Raw genomic sequence first — 24152 nt, 5'->3', positions numbered from 1 at the left:
TTCTTTGAAGACATGTCTATTTAAATCTTTGGTTATTTGAGGAAAAAGGACAATAATTTGTCCTTTTGTTGCATTATAAGAACTCTTGATAGAGAAACAAGTTCGTTATCAGATTAAGAATTTGTAAATATTTTCTCTCATTCTGTGGGTTGCCTTTCACTTTCTTGATGGCATTGTTTGTTAGCACAGAAGTTTTTTATTTGGATGAAGTACTATTCATTTGTTTGTTTAACCCTTTTTCTTTCTTTCTTTTTTCTTTTAATTTTTTTGGTGGTGTTGGGGATTGAATCCAGGGCCTCACACATGCTAGGCAAGTGCTGTGAGCACATCTCCAGCCCCTTTACCTTTTGTCTTATATTTTTGGCATCACATCTAAAAAAACATGCACTAACTCAACGTCATGAAGATTTATTCCTGTTTTCTTCTAAGAACTTTATAGTGTCATATCTTAAACTTAGTTCTATGGTCCATTTTGAGTTAAATTTTTTTGTGTGTACTGTGTGAGGTAGGGTTATAAGTTCACTCTTTTTTTTAAATATTGTTTTTGGTTGTAGATGGACACACTATCTTTACTTTTATTTGTTTTTATTTTTAATGTGGTGCTAGGGATTGAACCCAGGGCCTCATGCATGGGAGGCAAGCACTCTATCACTGAGCTACAACCCCAGCCTGTAAGTTCAATCTTTTGCATGTGACTATCTGTCCCACCACCATTTGTTGAAATTACTAATGTTTTTGGTTTGAAAAATTTTTCACCAAAATATTTGCCTGGATATCTTGTTTTGTCATTTGTGTATCTCAGATTTATTAGATCATCACAGAGAACTTCCTTGACCCCCACTCAATATTTCTCTCCTATGTCATTGTCTGTTTGTGCCTTATTTCGTGGTCTTTATAGCATAGTATTTTCTCAAATACCCAAACTGTTCACTTTTTAGCTCAGCTCTCAAGGGCCTGTTATGTCATAACTCCCTGATCACACATGATCTCATTTAGCCAGCATCACACTCCACCAATGACAGAGTACTTATGACCTCTGTTGTGAAAGGAAGGAAACCACAGCTCAGAAAGCAAAGGCACTACCCTCAAGGAGTGGAAGAAGTCTGGTGGGTTTTTTAAGCAATCATTCTTCATGTGGTTGCTCCATTTATGCAAATCTCAGACCTAAACTCTCTCAGTTATAGGTAAGTGGACTATCTGGATTGAAACCCATCTCTCCCGTCACAAAGCCTGCATCATCTGCTACAATGAGTTTCTGGTGGCCCTATGTCCAAAGGGCTATGCCCACCTGTGAATCCCGCATACTCTTTCAGATGGAAACTCCTAGTTTGGCCCTTTCTTATTTTTTTTTGTTTTGAATTCATTACCCCTTCCTGGACCACTGGACTTTAGCCCTTCTGGGATTAAGAACCAAGATTAGTTCTCTGTGTCCCACCTAGAATCTAACACAGGCACCACCCAATACAGCTCTTCTGCAATCCAAGTTTTGATTTTACCTTCCAGGGAGGGACTTGTGGACTCGCAGTTTGCGCAGCAGCACATCAGAAATATTTGGCATGACATCCAAACCACTCTTTGACTCTTCTTCCTCAATAGTTGGGGAGAATTCAGAAGGGATCCCTGAAAAATGAAAGTGCTTTCTTTTGAAATGTCTTTTTGAAGTCACAATAAAACTATTGGCAGCTACTTTCGGGGGTGGGGTGGGGAGGAAGAATTTTAACACTTATAAACACCTAGTTAGATGATAAGAGTTTTCATAATTATCATCTTATTTATCACAATGAACCAATGAGCTAGAACATCATCCTCCTGTTTTACAGGTAGCTTAGCCAAGGCTCAACAAGGTTAAGTAACTTGCTCAAGATTACAGGCAGAGTAAATGGCATAGCCAGACTTCAGACCTAGGTCTGCCTGTTTCAAATTCTTTCTTCCCATAGTTCCCCACCGTATCAAGCATGATCTTATGTCTGGGAACAGATGTTGTTTTTTGGCAACTGAAAACTGGTTGCCTGTTTGGCTATAATAAGTGAGTGGGAAAAAACTCTCTACCTGGCAATTTCTCAGGAGGTCTCATATCCAGTTATTTTTCCTTATGTATATTCAAAAGTTCTATTTTCTAGTTCCCACCTAGAAATCAGCATTTGGTTTCAAAGCTTCATAGATAAGAAAAGAAACAGGGAATGTCTAAGACAAAGTTAAGGTCCAGGACCTCAAGGCCCTTTTACATATCTCTAAAATATAGATGCCTACTAGCAACAGAGCCAAGGAACAGCCTTTTGTTATATCCTGAAACCAGGCTGGATCTGTGCTGTGATCTCATAAATCTTTCTCTTATTTGAAGACACCTCTTGCATCTCTTCAGAGCTTCCCTTCTGCAGCCTCCAGCCCTTCTAGCTTCTCCGTGTGGCCGACCATGATCCAAGGTTTATGCCTGCATCCTGGTTTGCTGTTTTGGAGGCCTAGGTGTGCTCTAACAAGCTCAGCATAGGAGGACATTAGAAAGTGACTTTGACATTGACATTCGTTATTCATACAATGTAGACTTTCTATGCCTTGCTATGGGTTCATAGTTTACTAGGGTTAAGTCAAAGCCTCCAATTTCTTTTTAATTTAATTTAATTTTTTAATTAGGTATCCTAATCCCATACAATGATTGTTTTCCATTTGCATTCAGGAATTTACATTTATCCCTATCATGGGCTTTGACCTAGCAGATTTCCAACCTGCTTGGTCATTTTCCAGGACTGTAGGCCAGGCTGGAGATCAGGACTAGTTATAGCAACAATCCAAATAGCCCTAAGATTAGGAGCCATGTGAATAGAAACCTCACCAAAGGAGCCATGTAGAGAAAAGAGGATAGAGTTGGGCTCAAGGTTAAGAATTTTTAAATACTTTTAGCTTTCTAATAACAGAATGATGTTCATGGGTTCCCTGATTTTCAAGGTATCCAAGCACAGACTGCAGGGCCATCTGTCAGAGATCGTCAACAATGATTTTTTGTTTGTTTGTTTTTTTGGTTTAACATTGACTAGATATACTCTTAGCTACCTGTCAACTCTTCGGTTGATAGGCAATTATTGCTCTCTGATATTTCCAGGTGACAGATGGCCAACCTTGTGCTACCTCTGGCATTGCTCCACCACACTCAGCAGAGAACCAATTATGCTGTGGGCTGCTGAGAACCGTGTATGATAGACCGAACAATGTGAAGCCTAATAATTGAGTGGAACTGTACCAGGGGCTTTTGCCTAGAAAAGTCCCTTAGGTTAAGGGGGAAGGAAGGAAGGATGGAAGGGAGGGAGGCAGGGAGGGAGGGAGGGAGGAAAGAAGAAAGAAGACAAAAGGAACTACTTAGTGATTCTAACTCTTGTTAAAATAACTCCCTTAAGAGTGATCCCAGAATTGGTGCATCTCAGAATCAACCACTCTCCTCCTGAATGGGACCAAATTAGCAACAAAAAAATTTAAAAATCAACCAAAAATACACCAGCAATGTTCAAATACAGGAAATGGCAACACTCTTTAAAAATAATGTTTAGAGAAAGACAGAAATTACTATAATACACACTGAGCTCCCACCCTTGACAACTCTTTTTTTGGTCCTCCCCCAAAGAATGAGTTCTGAAAAGATGTGAGAGGAGAAATTCTGATGCAGTGCAATGACACAGAACAGCAGGGAAGTGGATGGAGGGGTGAGTGGCTGCCTGAGGAGGACACTCACAGGTTTTCCAGGTTAGAGGGTCTCCATCCCACCACACCAATGCTTTAAGGAAGGAAAAAGAGAGGAACAACTGTGTTGCCATTTAGCATTTCTTACTAGCTCAGAGGGGAGAGGAAAAGCAGAATGATTACACAGAATTCTATCTGAGTTGCTTATCTTGAACAATATAGAGGGATTTACCAGAAAGGAAGATTAAAAATAAGACAAGCTCCTCGGATGGAGTGATTGGCGGGGGAAACATGGAAATCCCCAATTGAAGCCATCCCCACCCCCACCCCACTTCTGAAACTGGCATAGTGACCAAATGTCTTGGATTTTGATGTTTTTTCCTTCCTTTGCCTGGCAGAGGAATGAGTGGCTCCTGGGAGGATGGGCTTAGTCTAAAGATAAACCCCTGGACAGGTTGTCTCTAAAAGTCCCCTGAGTTGGAGAAGCAATCCAAAGCTCACAATTCCCCACCAAGGAAACAGATACACCCCCAATCTGCTTTAATAAACCCAAGTTTGGGGGCTATAGAAAAGAGCAAAAACCAGTCCTGCAAACACTACTATTCACAGCTCTGTCTGAACTTCCCCTTTTCTCTACCAGTAACAAGCAGACAGACACAAAATACCCAGTCTTCAACTAAAGGGCTGAAGGAAGGGTAATGAGATCTCAGACAAGGTACAAAGAAGTCAATGAAAAATAACCCACACAATGTATGTGGGCAAAAGAAAACCCAAGTAGAAATGTCCAGATCAGAAAGAAAGAAAATGAAAACCAATGTATGGCAGCTATACAAAAATACTAAAGTTAAAAGAGGAAGGACAGAAGGAAGGAAGGTAAAAAGGAAGAAAAAAGGGAAACATGTAGGAGACAGATGTCAGGATGGAAACATAGCTGCAAAAAAAATCAAAATGCAAAAATGCATTTCTGTGCAAAATATATGCCAGAAATTTGTTGACTCTAGGAGAAATTAGAACCTGAAAAAAAAAAACTAAAATAAGAAAGGAAGGATGAGATGAGAAGATCATACAGAGATAAAAGAGGGTTTCTACATAAGGAAAGAAATTGAAGATCAAAATAACAGAACTGGAAAATACAGAAGTAACCAAAGTTTGGAAAATTAAATATAATAATATGAAATATAACATATAGAGCTTCAAATAGAATTAGTAAGGAAGGTGAGAGAGATTGAATGATCATAAGGAATGCAAGGAAGAAAAGAAAGAATGAAGCATGGGACTGGGGCAGTGGTAGAGCACTTGCCTAGTACTTGTGAGGCACTGGGTTTGATCCTCAGCACCACATAAAAACAAATAAATAGAATAAAGCATTGTGTCCATCTACAATTAAAAAAAATCTAACAAAAGAATGACGTATATAGAGATGGAATATGAACCTGGAGTTGAGACACTGTTGACCAACTGTATAGATTATGTTCTCTCTGGAATAGTGAGGCACACCAGTGAAACAAAGAACGTATTTAAAGATATAACAGAAGAAAAAATTTCCTGAAATGAGGGGAAAGCTGAAGTTGTAAGTTGACCTCCTATTAAAAAAATGTATTTCAATTTTAAAAAAAGTATATCTAGTCTCATCTCCCTCCCCCATTCCTCCTGAATTTGTAGGTAAGGGGCATTTGGCATAAGAAGATAGGTAGATAAAGAAATGCTTCTCCAGGAGCCGTCACAGAAAAGTAAGATACCAATTACGGGGAGGTGATTGCTAAGGAGTGCAGGCAAACAGCTAGCCTTAGATTTCTCTACTGAAGTCAGTGGAGCAAATCTACAGAGCTCTAAGGGGAAGGATTTTACAATTGTGTAAGTTATTGTTCAAGACCTGAACAACATTTACAAACATGTTAGAACTCAGGGAATATAGCATCTCTCATCCCTCCTGAGAAAACTATGATCATGAAATTCCAGTTAACCAAGGAAAAAATAAAATCAATTTGGGGATGGTGAGCCATGGTAAAAGTACCAGTGGTGAACATGACATCCTTTTACATGTAAGTCCAAGGCTGAACAACTGTAAAAACCATGGCTGCAGAATGGAATATAAAAGCTATAACCTTGACAATAAACAAAGGAGAATTCAGCACATGTATAGGTAGTGACATAAAAGGCAGGAAGTATTATAAAGGTGGGAAGAAATGCTGCCATTTTCATCTTTTCCCCCAGGAAGTCACTAGGACCATCGTAGTGACAAAATGTTCTTGTTTTTATTCTTGGTGTCAGGCGTTTGGGGCCTTAATCCTGGAGATACTGCCTTTCCAAGGCTAAGTAATTTCTGGAGATAGAAGCCAAGTTTCTTTCAAGTTCAGCTTTAATATACAAACCAACCAATCCAGAACCTGCACCCAACCATTTCCTTTATCAAACTCACACACTCCAAGCCAGTAGTCTTCCTGCTCTAGAGCACCCAGGAACAAGGACCTGACGACCAGACACCTCCCCTCTAGCCAAGCCTGACAATATTATTCAAGCTATCCAATCCTAAGCTTACTCAGGGTACCCCTCCCCTCCCTTGCCCATTCCTTCCCATGAAAACCCCAGTAAAGGCCTTGGTTATATTCTGCCCTCCCTCCTCTGCCTCTTGACTAACCCTGGTCCTTGCCCAGGTGGCCTTGCGCCAAGGTGGGCTGTATCTCCTGTTTTGGGGAATCTGTGAGTATAAACATCTTCCTTCCTAAGAATTATTTCTCTGGTTTGTGTGTCTTACCTGGTTAAAACAAGTGCTGGGTACAAAGTTTAGAATAACCATCTGGATTTAAAACATGCAGAAACCGACCACAACTCCAAACCCCTAATGAATTTCATAATACAATTTCAAAACTTTTAGAAACTAATTTCTTCTCTTTGGAGGAAGCAATTACCAAAATTCAGCAAGTCCTATAGTTTCACTTCACTTTAATTCAAACTCAATTAAGTTGTAATTTTTTTTTATTTTGAAAAAGTTCATCTAGTCTAATCTCCCTCCTTTCCTCCTTCTGTATTTGTAGGGAGGGGGTTTTTGGTGTAAGCTACTTTTTACTTTCTTCTTTGTATCTTTCATTATGAGTTGAAATTCTTAATAATGAGCATGAACCATTTTTAACGTTTCAAAACATCTGCTTATACTTGCTCATCCTAATGAAAACACTGGTTTCTGGACATCTCAGGGATTTGAGGAAAATAAACTTTGGGGCTTTGTTAAAGATGTTCTGAACACAGGATGATCCTCCAAAGCCAAGGCTACTGGTTGGAATAAATTTTCTGCATATCTGTCTTCTCAGGAAGGGCTCTGCTCTGTGTGAGATATGAGACTCTGAGCCCACTCTAGGACTATCTGGAAGGACTGCCCATCAATCTACTTCTCTGCCTCAGCCCTCAACTCTCTCAAAATCCAGATCCAGATATCCAGCCACATCTTAGGCATGACCTCCTGGATAAAGAGAATGAAATAACTTCAATAGCCACCATTTATCATCAGCTACACATTAGATGCTCATTCTTATTTATCTCTCACAGTAGCCCTGCAAAGTAAATAAGCCCCTCGCCAGGGAAACTGAAGCTCATCTATGCTAAGTAGATTCCCCAGGGCCCACCTGGTTAGTGGGAGAGCCAGGATGCAAAAGCAGTTCTGTTAGACAGTTGCATCCCGGCTGTTTCCTATGAGCATTCCTGTATCCAAATCCAAACACTCTGTCTATTCTAGCGAGCTCCCCTCTCATGCTCCCAGTCCTGACTAATGTCACCATCTACGACGTAGCTGTGCATGTGGATGCCTGGGGTCTTTCAGTCTCCCCTTCACCCTCATCCCCCTTGTCAAATCTGCTAAGCTTGCCTCTCCAACTGTCCTCCTGACATTTATACCATCTCCTCACTGTTTCCCTGTCCTCCTACACGGTGTCCCTTGGCCTCCAGCCTCTTCTGTCTCAAGCTATCTTTTGTAATCTGTCCAGAATGATTCTAACCGATGGATTGGATCCTGAGCTACCTCACCTTCAGGTGTCTCTGGTTTTCCAAAGTGTCCTAGATGAAGTTCAAACTCATCAGCTTTGGCCAGCAAAGACTTCAGCCTCCCTCATCTTGGCCCACTGCTCCAGCCCCACTGCCCATCTCTGGGGCCACACGGCTCACACTTGATTCACCTGGGATTCCTTCTGTTCCTGAAACATGCCAAGCACTAGATTATACCTACATATCTTTGTTCCCACTGACCCCCTGCCCAGGATGGTCTGCTCTTCCTCAGATTGAAGCTGCTCCTCTTGAAACCTTCCCCAATCCACCCCTACTGAGAGGGCTGCTTCTTCCTCTTTGTTCCTAAGTAATTTACATTCTATTTTTTTTTCCTCCTTTGGTCTCCCAGTTCAACAGCTTAAGAATGGCTTAGATTCTATACATTGAAATTGCTCTCCCAAAGAAATAAATCTGAACATTTGAAAGAAAAAAAATGTACAATTTAAAACCATTGCCTTTTGCTCTAAACTATTAACCCTCTAGACATAATGCCAAAATTGCTCAGTTGTTCAAACCTAATGGCAGGCTGGGGACTCTGTGGTCTGTGTTTTGAATTGACCATTTCCTCATGATACAGTGATCTAATAACTGTTGCTCAGGTCAGGAGAAAATAAAGCACTCAAGATGAGAGCTTGCATTGCAAATCTGTTTACTGCATCTATACAATTTTTTAAAATATTTTTTTAAGTCTTATCACCATGTACTGTAGTGACTTTGTCAACCCTTGTATTAGTAAGCACATCTACTGAGGTGCTTACTAAGTTCCAGGCAAAATTGGAACACGACTGTCCTCTGAGAGCTTATTATCTGAGGGTACAGAGGTTAATCAGAGAAAAATCTAAACATTTCATTTTATACTCTGATAAATTTTACAAAGAAGAGAACTGGAGGTGCCAGAAAAGCTTTCCATAGAAAAGTGACTTTTGACTAGATAATTTAGGAATAAATGGGAGCTCATTAGGCAAAGAGGCAGAACATTCCATGTAGAGGGAATAGCATGTGCCAAGCCTAAAAAGGGTGAGGAATGAGAGGCTGAAAGAAGGACAAATGTTAACAGTGAGAGGGAGAGTAGCCCCAGAAGATGCTGGGAGCTAAGTGGGTTCACCACACGAGGCCTTATAGGTCCCACTAAGGATTCAAGTGCTCATCCTAAGAGCAGAATAAAGCCTCTGAACACACTGAAACAGATTTTTATTTCAGAGATTCCTCTGGCTCTGTGGTCATGGTCTGAGGTAAGTGAGGGGGTCAGGAGTGCAGGCTGAGGGACTGGTTGGGGTGAGGGGGTCAGGAGTGCAGGCTGAGAGGCTGGTTAGGAGGCTGTTGAGGTAGCTGAGATGACTGGATGATAGCTGGACAAGACCCTCCCCTTGAGAGTAGGCCCTAAGTCTTTTTCATCTAATGCATTGTATCATATAACGTGAGCCCTGGCTCACGTCAGCCGCACATCTTTGTCCTGAAATAGCCTGCAAGTGATCAAAGAACAAACAAAGACAAAGGAACTGGTTGGATTGTTGGACAGATCAGATGCAGCAGGGAAAAGAGCCTCCCAGTTCTCAGAAACTGAAGGAGAGCCAAAGTTCTGAAGACTCCAGAATGTTCTGATAAGAATCTACCCCATTTCCCAAAGGAACAGCCAGCAAGCATCTTAAGAGACTCGAGTTTTCCCCATGAGCTCATATGCATTGTTGAATTAAGAACCTGTAAATACTCTCTGGGCCAGCTCTCAGAGTGCTCCCAGAGACTTTTGTCCTGGTGGGGAAAGGGGCTTTCAGAATGTAAGAAAAGGAATTCTGTAAATGGCAGTCCAAATGTACAGCTGCCCACATCTCCTTCACTGACCTATCACTGTGGATCAGAGTTAAAAAAAAAAAAAAGTCCCTTGGTCAACAAGATAGAGTTCTACAGTCAGGTGCCTGCTGGACTAAAGACTAGTATCACACAAAGCATTATACCAGCTCAGTAAAGCAGGTGCCAATATAATCCCCATTTTATAGATGAGCAAACGGAGGCACCAAGAAAATGAGAAACTTTCTCAAGGCTTTGCAGCTAGTAAATGATGAAGCTTGAACTCTTAACCATCCACACTATCAAACTGAGAGAAAGTTAAGAGGAAGCTTGCATTTATTAAAGACCTACCATGGTTAAATTTGTGCTAATAGGAATCATTCATTTACCTGATCATTTTACTTTTAAGATCCAGTTTATTCTTTAATAATATTGGATAGTGAGGTTCTGCTGTAGATAGTACATGTTTAAATTGGCAAAATCTTTTGTAAGCTAATTTGGCACTATGTTATACATTTAAATGTAAATACCTTTTGATCAATCAATTGCACTTATAGAATAATATCCCTTAGGAAAACATGCATTTCTATAAAGATACATGTAGGACAATGTTCATTATACAATTTTTTAGTAATAGAGAAAAAGTAGAAATAATATAGATACTACTAAGAGGTCAGAATAATCAATGTTTATAGAGACTTAATTCACAATAACTAAGCTATTGAACCAACCTACATGCCCTTCAACAGATGAATGAATAAAGAAAATGTGGCATATATACATGATGGAATATTACTAAGCCATAAAGAAGAATGAAATTATGGCATTTGCAGGTAAATGGATGAAACTGGAGACTATCATGCTAAGTGAAATCAGCCAGTCCCAGAAAACCAAAAGGCTGAATATTTTCTCTGATATGTGGATGCTAACACACTGTAAGGGGAGTGGGTGAGGAAACAATAGAAGTTCATTGGATTAGACAAGGGGGAATGAAGGGAAGGTAGGGGAGATGGGTTTAGGAAAGACAGTAGAATGAATCAGACATAACTTTCCTATGTTCATATATGAATACACGAACAGTGTAACTCCACATCATGCACAACTACAAGAATGGGAATTATACCCCCATGTATATATAATATTTCAAAATGTACTCTACTGTCATGTATATCAAAAAGAATAAAATAAAAGGTGAGTGTGGAAAAATATACGTATTTATATCAGTTCTTTGTGCAATACTATAAAACAATTTTAAAATTAAAAAGTTCCATATATGTTAAATATAGGTAAGTATATTTTAAGTAAAAAGACAATATGATAAGCACCTAGACACCCATGAAAATCTGCCCAACTGGATGGAGTTTAATTTGGGCATATGGCCAGCTGTCTGGCTAGCAACCAGGTCCCTAGATTCCCTTTCTGCTATTTATGGTCATGTGACATCAGCCTCTACACAATTGCAGATAAAAAGAGGTATGCAATCCCTACCCCAGTTATCTATCTATCTATCTATCTATCTATCTATTTTGGATCTCCACTCTTTCTCCTTCCATGTAGTGAGAACCAAGCTCTGATTCAGCTTTGACTTTGTAGCTAGTCTAACACCACAGGCCATGGCAAAATGACAACAGGGAAGAAACCAGGGTCCCAGATTGCTTGCTTGGAGCAGCGGCAACTGATATTTGAACAGCTCACTTTGGAACTTTTACTCCAGAGTGAAACAACCTCCACTCTCCAACACGTTATTGTATTGGGGTTCTCTATGTTACAATAATTTAGATTTTATTTTACCTAAGCAGGAAAGTTGCACAATACTTTAAAAGAGACACCAATATTGAGAATTTGGTAGAACATATAAAAGAAAACATGTCATGATTAAATGAGTTTATTCCAGTACCCAGAAGTAAGAACACCAGAAATAAAGGTTTATTTCCATTTATGGAAAATTATTAAATAAATTATATAAAATAATTCATATGAATTTTTTCAATAGATATCCAAAGGACATTTGGTAAAATTCAATCTTGAAACTTGGAGGAGAAAACTATTACCTTGGGTAAATACATAAAATAATATAAAATATGAAACAATATCATGTTTTATATAATATGTCAAAATACACTGTACTGTCATATATATCTAAAAAGAATTAAAAAAAAGAGGTGAGTGTGGTTTCCCAGCCCAAACACCATATTTGTTTCATTCATATTTTATATTTTATTACTATTAGATATTGTATGATATCAAATAATATAAATATCAAATAATAAATAAAAATTTAAATAGTACATATAAACAAATAGTACATTTGTTTAATATGATTTTTGAGGAAAAAAAATTTAACTAAAAAGATAAATAAGGCAAATAATGTTCTGCCTGTCGCCATTATCAAATTAGAGAATGCTGCCAAAGTAATAAAACACACACAGGTACACACAGAGAAATGTACACACATGCACATACAACTAAGACAAATGGTGAGTTGGATAAAATAAAGAGAACAGGTGGGTTGATTAAACAAGATGTGCCAAGTGGCCCCTGAAGTTGTGCACATCTGGGCTTCAATCCTGGTTTTAGTAATTAGTAACCACATGACTTTCACCTCCCTAAACTTCAATATCTTCAGCTGAAAAATAAGCAGAAGGCCACGCCACTTTCTAAAGTCCAGCATTGTCCCATGCTTAGCCTGTAGCAATCCCTCTAGTAACCACACCAGTTAGTCACCGTAGTAATCAGTCCACCATGTTAAGTAATGTTTATTATGTAAGAAACTGAGCGGCGGCATTCATCTGTGCCACTAATTATCAGCTAGAAAATCTAATAAAAATGACTCTGCTTCATAAATAAACAGGCGAAGTACAAACCATATAGAAGACACAAGGGTAATGCCCACAAAGGACCTCAAAATTTTTAGGGGAATACCTAAATTATCAGAAGGACAAATGCTGTGCCTGAATGAGAACTATTTGTTTGCAAATTTAAAAAGATCTATAAATTTTAAGACCAACAAAACTCTGGCAGTTCTTCTGAATACAATGTGTAGGTTTAGAGCAGCCACAATTAAAATGTTACACAAAATGGTATCAGTTTCTAATGCGAATGGAGACCCCGAGAGGTTGAGGAACATATAAAGATCCATTAATTGGTTTCTGGGTTGGGACACAAATTCAGATCTCCCAAGTTCTTGCCTAAGTTGTTCTTGCTGTTATTTTCATTGACTCTCTCTATTCTTGAATATTAACAAATATTCTGGGGAAAAAAAAGAGCAATGGGGGAGATTGAACCCCACTGCACTTATCATGAAAGCAGTGATTACAATGTGGTATCGATCAGGATCTGGGCATTAGTCTGTGATATATATCCAAAAGAATGTAAAATATAACTGTCTATGCCACAGAAGAAATATATCTTTAAAAATATGACTGCAATAACAAGATCTACCTATATCTCAAAATGAGGCTCAGTGGTATTAACAAAGATATAGGTAAACCAAACTAATAAAAAATAGAACTATTTCCCTACGCAGAATATTTTTATGATGATTAAAATAATGGAGGAATTCCCAAAGGAAAAGAAGCAAAAATGACTGTATAAAAACTTTATAATTTCTCTAATTCATTAAAAAGAAAAAATGATAAAGAAAAATTATTGAGAAAAACACAGCCAGCCAGGGTTAATATCTGTCATGTACAGAGTTTTCATTTATTACTAACAACAAAAAAAGCCTAGGACACAAATGGATTTGTGGACAAAAAAATGAGTAGCTGTTCACCCCAAAAGAAAAAAAGGAAGTAAATGTTTCAAAGTTTAAAGTTTTAACTTACTAGCAAATTAATACAATAATAATGAAGTGGCATTTCACACTAATAACAACACATTGTAATTGTCATTCTTATTATTGATTAGCTGGTTCTTACTATACAATATTCTGGTCAATAGGACCAAATACATAACAAAATCCAGAGCTGGTCAAGCTTAAGAGAAAAACATACGTATTCACTGGAGAGAGATAGCATTATACATGGGAGGCAATTCAATAAATGCAAAGATTTCTACACTTTTGAATCAGCGAATCTCAAGCCTGAGCATATGCCAAGGGAGTAACTTGAAGGAAGAAAGAAAAAAAAACCCTACAAGTACAAAATTGTTTATAATAGGGTTGTTAATCATAGTTAAAAGAACTGTAAACACTAAAATGCCCAACAATAGATACATTAATACAAAAGGAAATATGTACCCTTTAATGATAAATATGAGGACAAGTCAAAATACATGGAATTAGTTATAAATAAGTAAAAACAAAGCAGAAAGGGAAAGTGTATGCACACTATCAAATCAACATATGAAAAATTATAAATGTGAGTAAATATTGGAAAGTATAACAATTGTCACTTTTTCATAATTTGGGGGTTGTGGATGAAATTTTAAGATAAGTTTTTCCAAGTGTTTCAAATCTGCTTTAATAAGCAAATTTTTAAAATTCAAAGTAGAGAAATATTCATTTTAAAAGATTCCTCTAAAGACGGTTCATTTAAAACAAAACTTAGTTTTTAAAAAATGTTGTCAGGAATTTTTCTTTCCTGAAACCTCCTTGTTCATGTTGAATAGGTAGGTGTTTGTTACTATATTTCAGACTGGGGCTTCCAACTCATTGGTGAGTCCCAGGACACTTGCACACGGCAATCCATGAACAGAAGGCTTCTGCGCTGTCACTAACCATGGGCAGCATGAAGTGGTCACTGTGAACCGAGAAGCTTGGGGTACACTGGGGTGCCTTAGTACCACAGAGGACAAAGAGAGTTCCATAAGGTACTTTTGCACCTGGAGCAGCCCTACTGACCTCTCCCTAGCTTACTGGCCTTTTCTGTATCAGTTTGTCTGAAATATCATATGGAAAAAAAAAAAAAAAACATTTCAAAAGTGATCACACAATGGCAAAACCATGCAATCTGGACACAGGAGCCCTTGGGATCACCTTTCCTCAATTGTAAGATGAGAGCAAGAATTGCTGCCTTTTTAGTCTATTGGGAATAAATAAACCAGAGTGCAAAATGATGTATACTCCAGAAAGCACTATAGAAAATGTATATCATGATTACATTACAAGAGGTAGGATATAATATTGTATAAGAGTTGTCAGAGACTGAAAGTAGAATTGTGTTTGCCAAGTGCTGGGTGAGGCAGGAGAGGGGAGCTAGTGTTTAGTGGATGCAGAGTTTCAGTCTGGGGGGATGAAGAAGTTCTGGAGATGGATGGTGGTGGCAGTAGCACAGTCTGCTTAATGCCAACAGAACTGTATACTCACATGGTAAAAAAATAATCAAGTATATATTATACATCTTACCACTATAAAAAATTAATAAGTGCCAAACAGAGGAGTAGGATATAGGCAGTGATTCAAAAGAAAGCAAGGAAGCATCTGAGATTTCAGAACTGGTAGGACTTACCCACAGCTTTAAGGGGCAAGTATGTGATGGAGAATGGAGAGGAGGTGGCATATCAGGAGAGATATATGGTGTGGACAACCGCACAGAGGCAAGAGGGTGAGTGGCCCCTGGGAGGAGGTGTGGGGAACAGAGCAGGACAGAGCCTGGCCTGCTGAAACACTTTTCCCTCTGAGCATACCTTGTTGGTCCTCCCCAACTCAAGGCACTATGGTTAGAGATTATTTTTATGCACCTGTCTCAACAACTTCCCTGCAATGACTTTTGCCATGCTGTACACAATTTCATTCATTCATTTATTCAAAAAATACTTATTCAGGACCTAGTAGTGCCAGGCATTTAGCAGTAGACACACACACACACACACACACACACACACACAGATGGGGGGGGGTGTGTCTAGTCAGATACCTGCCCTTGAGGGCTTCGACTCAGGGGTAACAGCTAACATCAGACAACGCTTACCCACCAAGCACTGTTCCAGGTAGTTTACAAGTACAGCTTATTTAATCCCCTAAATGACCTTTGAGGCAACCATGATTAGTCCCATTCTACACATGGCTTGAGGGAGATCAGGCATGGTGAGGTCAAGTAGCTTGCCCAGGCCATGTGGCTGGGCAGTGGCAGAGCCAGGACTTGAGCTGGACAGTCCTGACGTGTAGTGGGGCTAGCATATGCGTGCTGAAGAACAGGCCCGAAGATGGGCAAGGAGAGCGCTAGGATTAGGACCAGGTCCCAGGGGCAGAGGGAGGAGAGTCAGAACTCCACTAAGGCAGGTGGGAGATGAAAAGACTTGTTTTCCGATGAATGTGGCATGAGGGTGGGTAGGACAGTGGAGACCTGGAGGCCTGAGGAAGGGACTTGCAGGCACCCAGCAGGGCGAGGCTGGGGTATGAACTTTGTGGTGACAGCAGTTAGAAAGCAAGAGATGGTTCTGGTGACTTTGAAAGAGGAACTGGTCTATTTGGGAGGCTTCCTGGGTGTGAGGGGGAAAAGGCAGGGTCAAAAGTTCAGGCCTGGGGCACCCTTCCAGACCCACTGTTGCTCATAGGGCCCAGGCAGCTGGTGGAAAGAGACAGGTTTGGGGGTGCTCTGCCTGGGCAGGAAACACCATCTGTTTCCCTCATTCATCTGCAAATACTGCTCTGTGTCTGGAACACACCACCCTTGGGATGGACCAAGGCCGTGGGCAGGAAGTCTGGTGTTCACACATTTCCCAGCCTTGATGGGGCGGGGAGACAGCTCAGCCCTGGCCAGAGGGGCCCCTGCCCACCCACCTACCTACCTTTCTCCTGCTCGGCCGCTTCGCTCAGCTCAGGAAGCTTGAGCCCCACCAGGTTCTGATTTCTCATCAGGATGTGCTCCTTTGTGGGAAAAGAGAGACAGCGTTTCACATGGTGGCATCAGGCTGGATGCTTCTCTGGGTTCCCACTGTGGTTCTGCGACACTGAACCAGGCTAGGAAACACTGGGGCAGCAGCAAAGGGGAGTGAACAGGCAGAACATGGCACCAGTTCCTCCCCCAGCCTGCAAAGGTGCCTGAAACCCCGTTAGTGCCACATTCCTTGGCTCTTGTACTTGGTGTAGCCTGTTTTTCTAAGAAATCTGTGGGCCTCAGTGCTCGGCCACACTGGAGGACAAACAGAACTGGGGGCTTGGGGACAGGAAGGTTCCCTGGGTGCACCTGTGGCTGCTCCTCCTCTCTGGTGATCTCTTGGCTGACTGCACCTTCCTGCCCTGCTGTTCTGGGCAGGGAGGATCACTCCAGGACTTGTCCCCTGCCCACCATTCGTTCCTCAATGGCCTTTATGGCACCTCCAGACAAATGAGGCCTGAGAATTGCTACCTTGGGGCCTCAAGCTGGGGAGAGGTGGGATGCTGACCACAGGTGTGTGGCATCGTTAGGCCCACACCTGCTCCAAGTCAGGTAGCATCAGACTCAGGCCCTCTGAGTAATGCCTGGCAGAGCGCCCACTTGACTTAGGTCATCAATGGATTTTTCAGTCTCCTGGGTGGCAGAAGCCATGTGAGTTATTAAAATGGAAGGGGAAAAAAAAAAAAAAAGCAGGGTAAAGAAGGAAAGGAAGGGGCCAGCAGAGGGTGCTCATGATCCAAAGGGAAGCAGGGCCAAGCCCTTTACCTGTTTCCTTAAGAAGCTGGAGGCCCACAGTCCATCAGCTCTCAGCACAGTGGACCTGGGCAGTGGGAGGGTGCTCAGCTGCCGTGGGGGCAGTTGGCAGCATGGGGCCTCCAGGTTACCTATAACTTTCTTTGCTAGGTGGGGATGGGGTGGCTTGTTGCCCAAGTCTTTGAGGCTCGTGAAGGCAAATCCCTGGCTGTGTGGAATCTTTGGCTCCACCTGCCCCCCAGAGATGTGGAACTGTGGCCCAACATGGGTAGCTCCTCCAGTCCCTGTTCAGCTCCACTGGTTTCTTAGGTCTTTCTGGCGAAGTAAGGTTTTATGTGTAAAATGTTCACACTGGCAGACAGGCCCGGCTCCCCTGAGCCTCCAACTTAGAGCACCATTTCTGAGTAGGACAGTGATCAGCATTGGAATGTGTCCTTCTAACACAGAAATACCCTCACTTGTGCTGGAGTGCTATTGGGTTCTTCATTTCCTTTACTGTCCCACACTCTCCTCTTAGGGTTACACTGTCCAGCTCTAGGCCCCACCAGGCAGAATCCCAGTTGCTTTGGTCTGTGTCTGGGGTGGCCCTCTCAGGAAGAAAGGACTGGGTCATATTTCTTTGCCTTGTTAGCTCTTCTCTCCCTCCCTCTGGCCTCTCTCCCCTGCATCTCTGGACATCCCAATCATCCCTTGCATAGTGTGGCAGCCCCGTGGATGGCCACTGTGCTTAGGTTGATGGCCAAAGGAAGTTGGGGGCACCAGGGACATTGGGAAAAATTCACCATGGAAGGAGAAGCCCTTCATGGTCCTCATCATATTTAACCAAGGGCCTTAGATCCAGGCATCAGGAAGAAAGATTGGGTGCTATTACAAAAGGGAAACCTATTTAATCCCAGTCTCGCCCAGTCCTAGGCATGACCAGGTTCGATCAGAGGGTCATTTATGAGTCACCAGCTCTGGCTGGGGAAGGAAAACAGCCCAGGACTGAGGGCCCATGTGTCTCTCCACACATCCACCTTACCCTGAAATGTGGCTTTGTTTGGTGGCTATATCCTAAGCTGACTTCTGCCTATTAATAAGTGCAAAGCATGCCTGAAACTGGCACTGTGAAGAAGATGTCATGCATGTGGCCTGGCTTCTCTGAGTAGGGAAGTTTGGGGCCCTGTGAAATCCACGTCCAGGCCAGAGAGCTGCCCTGCCCCAGGGTCCAGCCTCAGCCCAGAGGTCTTCAGCCCAGGAGGGACCCAGCATTCTCACCCTGCCCAGCTGGCCCCTAGAAACCCACCTCACGGAGCTTGGTCAGTTTCTGCATCCGCACGGGCTGCACTTGTATCTGGAAGTCTTTAAGCCCAGGAGTCTTGGCCAGCTTGCCACTGGCTTTGCCTGGAAACCGCTTCTCTTCCTCTGCCAGAGGCAGCTTGGCAAGCACTTTCTGTAGCCGGGGCCCAGGCTCTTCGGGGCCACTGTCCCAGGACACTCCCCGTATCAGGGGTGGCCGGGACACAGGGGGACGCAGCTCAGCTTTGGAGCCAAACTTAGATCCCTGGGGCTCTCCGGCTGAGCCTTTTCCCGGGGGAGCTGGTGAAGCCACCCCTCCCGAGCCCTGGGCTGGACTTCTGGGCAGAGGGTTGCCCTCCCTGGCCGTCTTCAGGAGCTGCCTCCCCAGCTCGCTCTCGGCAGGGCCAGGCTGGGGGCTGTTCAGGGCCATTTTCCCACTGCTGCTTGTGCCAGAAGTTGGGCCCTGGGGTGTAGTCTCGGGGTGCTGAAGGGGATCAAAGTTTTCCTTTTGTTCTATTGTAAGCTCTTTGGACTTCTCAACTGTGGGAGAGCGAGGAGCCAGCCTGCCCTGAGACACTTTCCTCTGGTCATTCTGCTTCCGGTCAGCTAGCCCTTTGGGAATATTCTGAAAGAGACAAGGTAGAGTTGGGGTCCTGAAAGCAGGTTGAAGAGGAGATACAGACGCTGCCAAGTGGCACACTGGTGTGTGTGTGTTGGTGGAGTGGATAAGGTGGAAGGCTTCTCATTCAGGCCGAGCCAGCCAAGGAGCACACAACAAGCCTGGGGTTTGACAGTGAGGACAAGGGGACCTGCAATTTAAAACTATTCAGGAACTTCTCCTTTGGCACAAGAATTAAAATCAAGAATCAATAAATGGGATAGATTCAAAATAAAAAGTTTCTTCTCAGCAAAAGAAACAATCTATGAGGTGGATAGAGAGCCTACATCTTAGGAGCAAATCTTTACCCCTCACACATCAGATAGAGCACTAATCTCTAGGGTATATAAAGAACTCAAAAAGCTAAGCACCAAAAACAAACAAACAAAAAACCAAATAACCCAATCAATAAATAGGCCAAGGACCTGAGCAGACACTTCTCAGAAGATGATATACAATTAATCAACAAATATATGAAAAAATGTTCATCATCTCTAGCAATTAGAGAAATGCAAATCAAAACTTCTCTAAGATTTCATCTCACTCCTGTCAGAATGGCAGCTATTAAGAATACAAACAACAATAAGTGTTGGTGAAGATGTGGGGAAAAAGGTACACTCATACATTGCTGGTGAGGCTGCAAATTGGTTCAGTCAATATGGAAAGCAGTACAGAGATTTCTTGGAAAATTGGGAATGGAACCACCATTTGACCCAGCTATCCCTCTCTTCGGTCTATACCCAAAGGTCTTAAAAATAGCATACTACAGGGACACAGCCACATCAATGTTTATAGCAGCTCAATTCACAATAGCTAAACTGTGGAACCAACCTATACACACAATGGAATATTACTCAGCAATAAAAGAGAATAAAATTATAGCATTTTCAGGTAAATGGATGGAGTTAGAGAAGACAATGCTAAGTGAAGATAGCCAATCCCAAAAAACCATATGCTGAATATTTTCTCTGATATAAGGAGGCTGGTTCATAATGTATGGACAGGGAGCGTGGGAGGAATAGATGAACTCTAGATAGGGCAGAGGGGTGGGAGGAAGGGAGGGGGTATGAGGTTAGAAATTATGGTGGAATGTAATGGACATTACTATCCAAAGTATATGTATAAAGACATAAAATGGTGTGAACATACTTTGTATACAACCAGAGATAGGAAAAAAGTGCTCTATATGTGTAATAAGAATTGTAATGCATTCCGCTGTCATATATAAATACAAACATTAATAAAAAAAAATAAAACTAGTCATGAACTTGTCAAGCACTAGAAGCTAAGGAGGAGAGCTTTCCTACATTGGGAGGAAAGCTTTGGCTCCAGCTCAGTTGCCCACATTCAAGTCCTGGCTCTGCCTGGCAAGGCCTTTAACTCTTAGGGATCACATTTCCCACAGGTTGATGTACTCTGAAATTATATGCAAATGTGCAAATATATTTGTGGGTGTCAGGAGTATTTTTCTGGGAAGAAAATTCACACTTTTTAATCATTTTTCAGAGATGTCCATGAACCCAAAGAGGATAAGGGTCATATAACTAGGTGATCCTTGCAAAGTAGCATCTTACTCCTCGGAAGTTCCAAGATTCTGCCCTCTTCTTTCATTGCCCTGCTTTGGGGAGAAACATGAGGGCTTGTGTGTGGTTATCTGCCATCTTGTGTAGGTGCTGAATCTTCAGAAAACTCTATCCAAGGCCCAGTTCCAGGCAAGACTGTAATCTTGCCTGCCCTCCACTCCACCTGGAGTGCTTGGCCACCTGCTCTGAGCAGCGTGGGCAATTCTATTGCTCATCAACAGAGATGAAATATTCCTGGCTGTTTCCAGCAGGGGCTGGGTCTTTCCTATACATTCTTTGGAGCTGAGAGGAGCATCAGTTGTGCCTGCCGAGCAATAGCAGGTCCTTGGTTCTGGAAGGAGCATCAGTTGTGCCTGGCTGCTGCTGGGCCTGGAGTTCCACTTGCCTCTGGCCAGCAACCTGATCGAATCCTGTCTCCACACTGGCTCCACCTCATGGTAGGGCAGAGGAACCTGCTGTTTGCCCAGTCTCTACCCTCCCCTCACATGCCCACATGCACACACACTTGCAGCCTGCCCAGAGGCCAGCCGAGGTCATCCAAATGGGACAGAGCTCAAACTCACAGGCTCGCCAAGGTGAGGTGTGGAGACATCGGCGTCATCCCCCTTCTGCTGGAAGAAGTGAACACAGGTCAGCCTGGATGGGAAGAGGCTGGCTTCCTTTTGAAATGCCTCAGGAGGCCTAGCTGTGGTGTGAATGCCTCCCCACCCAGCACCTGAGCTCAGGGTCATGGAGGGCCTCCCAGCAGTGAAGAGGTGAGGGGAGAGGTCCATTGGCATGGAAACACCACACCCAGTGGACCCTTACCTGTGGAGGTGCTCCTGGCAGAGGGGACTGCGAGCCACCGCACACATCCAAACCTGGAATGGTTGACACAGGAAATGATGTCCAGCACCCCAGACCCTCATTTGTCCCTTTAGCAAAAACACAGCCTTCCTGCGGGATGCCGTCCCTTAGCAATCGTAGGCCTGGGAGCCAGAGACATGGCCATTTGTCGAGTGCCTCTCACATGCCAGCTAGTTCTTAGGTGGTGAATTCCCATGGAAATCATGAGGAAAGTGAGGCATACAGAGACCTCAAGGTCACATGGGCAGGAAGCATAGGTGCTGGATGTGACCCCTGGCTGCAGATGTGAGCCCAGGCTTGCCCGGCTGCACTGACAGGGCAGGCTGCTTTCCGGGGCACGCCGTCCTTCCCCCACCAACCCCTGCTGGTCTGAGGGTGTGTGTGGCTTGGACACAGCCAAAGGACAGGGAAGAAATCAAACGCAAAGAGTGGCCCACACAAGAGCGCTTTCCAAATAAGCTCTGTGATGACTTCTCTCTGAGCAAAGAGCGCCCATCACAGCCCCCTTCCCATAACCTTGCCCTTGTCCTCACCCAGCCTGGGTGTCTTCAGTTATTCCTGCCTCCACACACTGGTCCCAAACCCCAATAGACAGATCGGCCTCCTCAGGGTGACCTGGCTGGGAGTCCCCTGAGAAGGGGACACAGCAGGAGTCCTGATCCAGAAGGCTGCAGGCAGGGAAAGGCCAGTGGGAAGCATCCTGGTCAGGCTAGGCCAAAGGCAGGATGGCTGGGCCTCACCTGGCGGGGTGGGGACTGTGAGTGAGCTGCTCCGAGAGTGTGCGGGAGAAGCTCCTGGGCTGTGGTGCGGGGAAACAGCTGTGGAGATAGACACAAAGAGGCTGGTGTTGGTGAAGGGTCAGGACCTCCACCTAATAAAATGTCCTTTCAGACGTTTCTCAACCCTGGGGACTTGGCCTGCCTTGTCAGGGGCCAATTCTGTCTGCCATGTAAATCTCCTATTGCAGAGAACTTTGCTGCCAGCCCAGCACAGGGGACCTTCAAGTCATTTGGGAAGTGGGGAGATACATTCCTTACCCTGACTTCAGAGCACCTTCCAGAACCAAGGACCTGCTATTGCTCGGCAGGTAAAGCCCCAAGGACTGTACTTTTAGATGTCCCAGGATGGCCCTGATTTCAAATGCTCTCCTTGCCCTTCTAAGTCCATTCAGACTTGTCCAAACCCTGTCTCAACTTTTTGCTCAGGAAGAAGAGGGACCACAGGAGAGCCCTGAAAAATCTTCCTTCTAACCCAGAAAATTTTCTCCAATACTGCCTCTCCTTCCCCAGAGTTCGAAGGTCCTTCCCAGTCTGCAGCTGGAGGTTGGGGGAGGAAGCCAAGGATGGCTCTTGGGACCTTTGCTGATGAGGTGCAGAGAGCAGGGCCTCAGACTCCGCCCATGCAGGGTGACCTAGGGGTCTGCGCACATGGGCGTCACACAGAGGGATCAAGGGAGGCGGAAGCTGGTGGGAGAGAGGGGAAGCCCAGGTTGAGTTTGTGGGTATCAAGTGGGCTGACTTGTTGGCAAAACAGGAAGCCATGATAGTCACACACAGGGCTGAAAAACAGGAGAATTTTCCGGGCTAGAATTGAGCAGCATTTAGAGCTTCTGAAACTGAGCAAGACATTCTCCTTGTAGGGGTGTCTCCACAGGGCTCAGACTCCCTGAGGCCTAGGGACATGTGAGTCACAGTCTACCCTCATGGAAACAGGGCTGCACTGCAGCTGGGGCCTGGGTTTTCCCTCCATATCCACCACCCATCCACCCAGCCCACCCCGCCTCACAGGGGTTCAGGGAAACCACCTGTAATTCTGGCCCTGCCTACCAGATGGGGAGTCTCCGGGGCCACTCCTGGACCTCCTCCCGCGGCGGGTCAAGAATCGCTCACTCACAGACTTGGCTTCTTCCAGCAGGGCCAGGTTTTTTTTCTTGTCCTCTTCTGAGATGCTGATGTCTGGCAGCTGGTCATTTACCAGGTCAATAACATGCCCCGCAGGGTCTGCAGAGGAAGAGTGAGCTTGGAATGAGAGCCACTGCATGCGTGGTCCTAGGCTGAGAGGCCCTGCCACCCCACACCCCAGCCCAGAGATGTCGCCCAGAGATAACACAGACCAAAGAAACTCAGCTAAGTGCTGGTGCAGGCAGAGGATTGCCTGGGGACAGACAGCAGCTTCCTCAGCCAACTTGGTCCCTCTGTGCCCTATTAGCTTGTAGCCTATGGCTGTGGCAAGTTCTCTGTCACAAATGTCACAAGTAGTCATAAAGCCACGTTGGGGTTCTAAAATTTCCCTAAACTCTGTTGTTCCAGGAAGGGCATCCAGGCTCCCCTCCTCCATGCTATTCACTCCCCCTGTTGTGTTCTTCCTTCTGGTCTCTGGTTGTTTAATTTTTTATTTTATTTTATTTTATTTTAACAATTTAGTGAGGTGAAGTTGTAGATGAAGGAAGAAATCCAAGGATCAAGGGCCACAGACACGATGTCATGGCCAACTTCCCTCTTCTTTCTTCAACTCACATGGTCTACTTCCCTCCTTCCCCAACTGCCCCTTCTCCAGCAGCTCACCTAGAGAGTGACACCATCTCTCCCCAGCGGCTCAGGACCATGAGAGTGGCTCCAAATACCTCCTTTTCTCCCACCCACTCCACATCCAACCACCCAATCAAGTCCTGGAATTTACCTATGAAATCGCTGAGCCACCCCTCATCCTTATTCGTGCCCATGGGCT

General features: G+C 43.6%; 1 protein-coding gene across 6 annotated transcripts in view; it reads right to left on the bottom strand.

Annotated features, from left to right (window-relative positions):
• The window catches only part of Irag1 (inositol 1,4,5-triphosphate receptor associated 1), a 119240-nt gene that overhangs the window by 33735 nt on the left and 61353 nt on the right, over positions 1 to 24152 (bottom strand). For all 6 annotated transcript variants that reach the window (XM_046438036.2, XM_046438037.2, XM_046438042.2 and 3 more), the window contains 7 exons: positions 23252 to 23425; positions 22166 to 22243; positions 21387 to 21439; positions 21143 to 21190; positions 18346 to 18963; positions 16219 to 16297; positions 1497 to 1620 (listed from right to left, as the gene is read on the bottom strand). In XM_046438036.2, the coding sequence (XP_046293992.1) occupies positions 1497 to 1620; positions 16219 to 16297; positions 18346 to 18963; positions 21143 to 21190; positions 21387 to 21439; positions 22166 to 22243; positions 23252 to 23425 (1174 nt within the window). The remainder of the gene's footprint in view (positions 1 to 1496; positions 1621 to 16218; positions 16298 to 18345; positions 18964 to 21142; positions 21191 to 21386; positions 21440 to 22165; positions 22244 to 23251; positions 23426 to 24152) is intronic.

This window comes from Marmota monax, unplaced genomic scaffold, assembly GCF_021218885.2.
Source record: "Marmota monax isolate L192 unplaced genomic scaffold, Marmota_monax_Labrador192_F-V1.1 WCK01_AAM20220418_F8-fsc00061, whole genome shotgun sequence".
In the NCBI taxonomy this organism is placed as follows: Eukaryota; Metazoa; Chordata; class Mammalia; order Rodentia; family Sciuridae; genus Marmota; species Marmota monax.
Note: the sequence above shows the minus strand (reverse complement) of the source record. Positions and strands in the feature narration are given on the sequence as shown.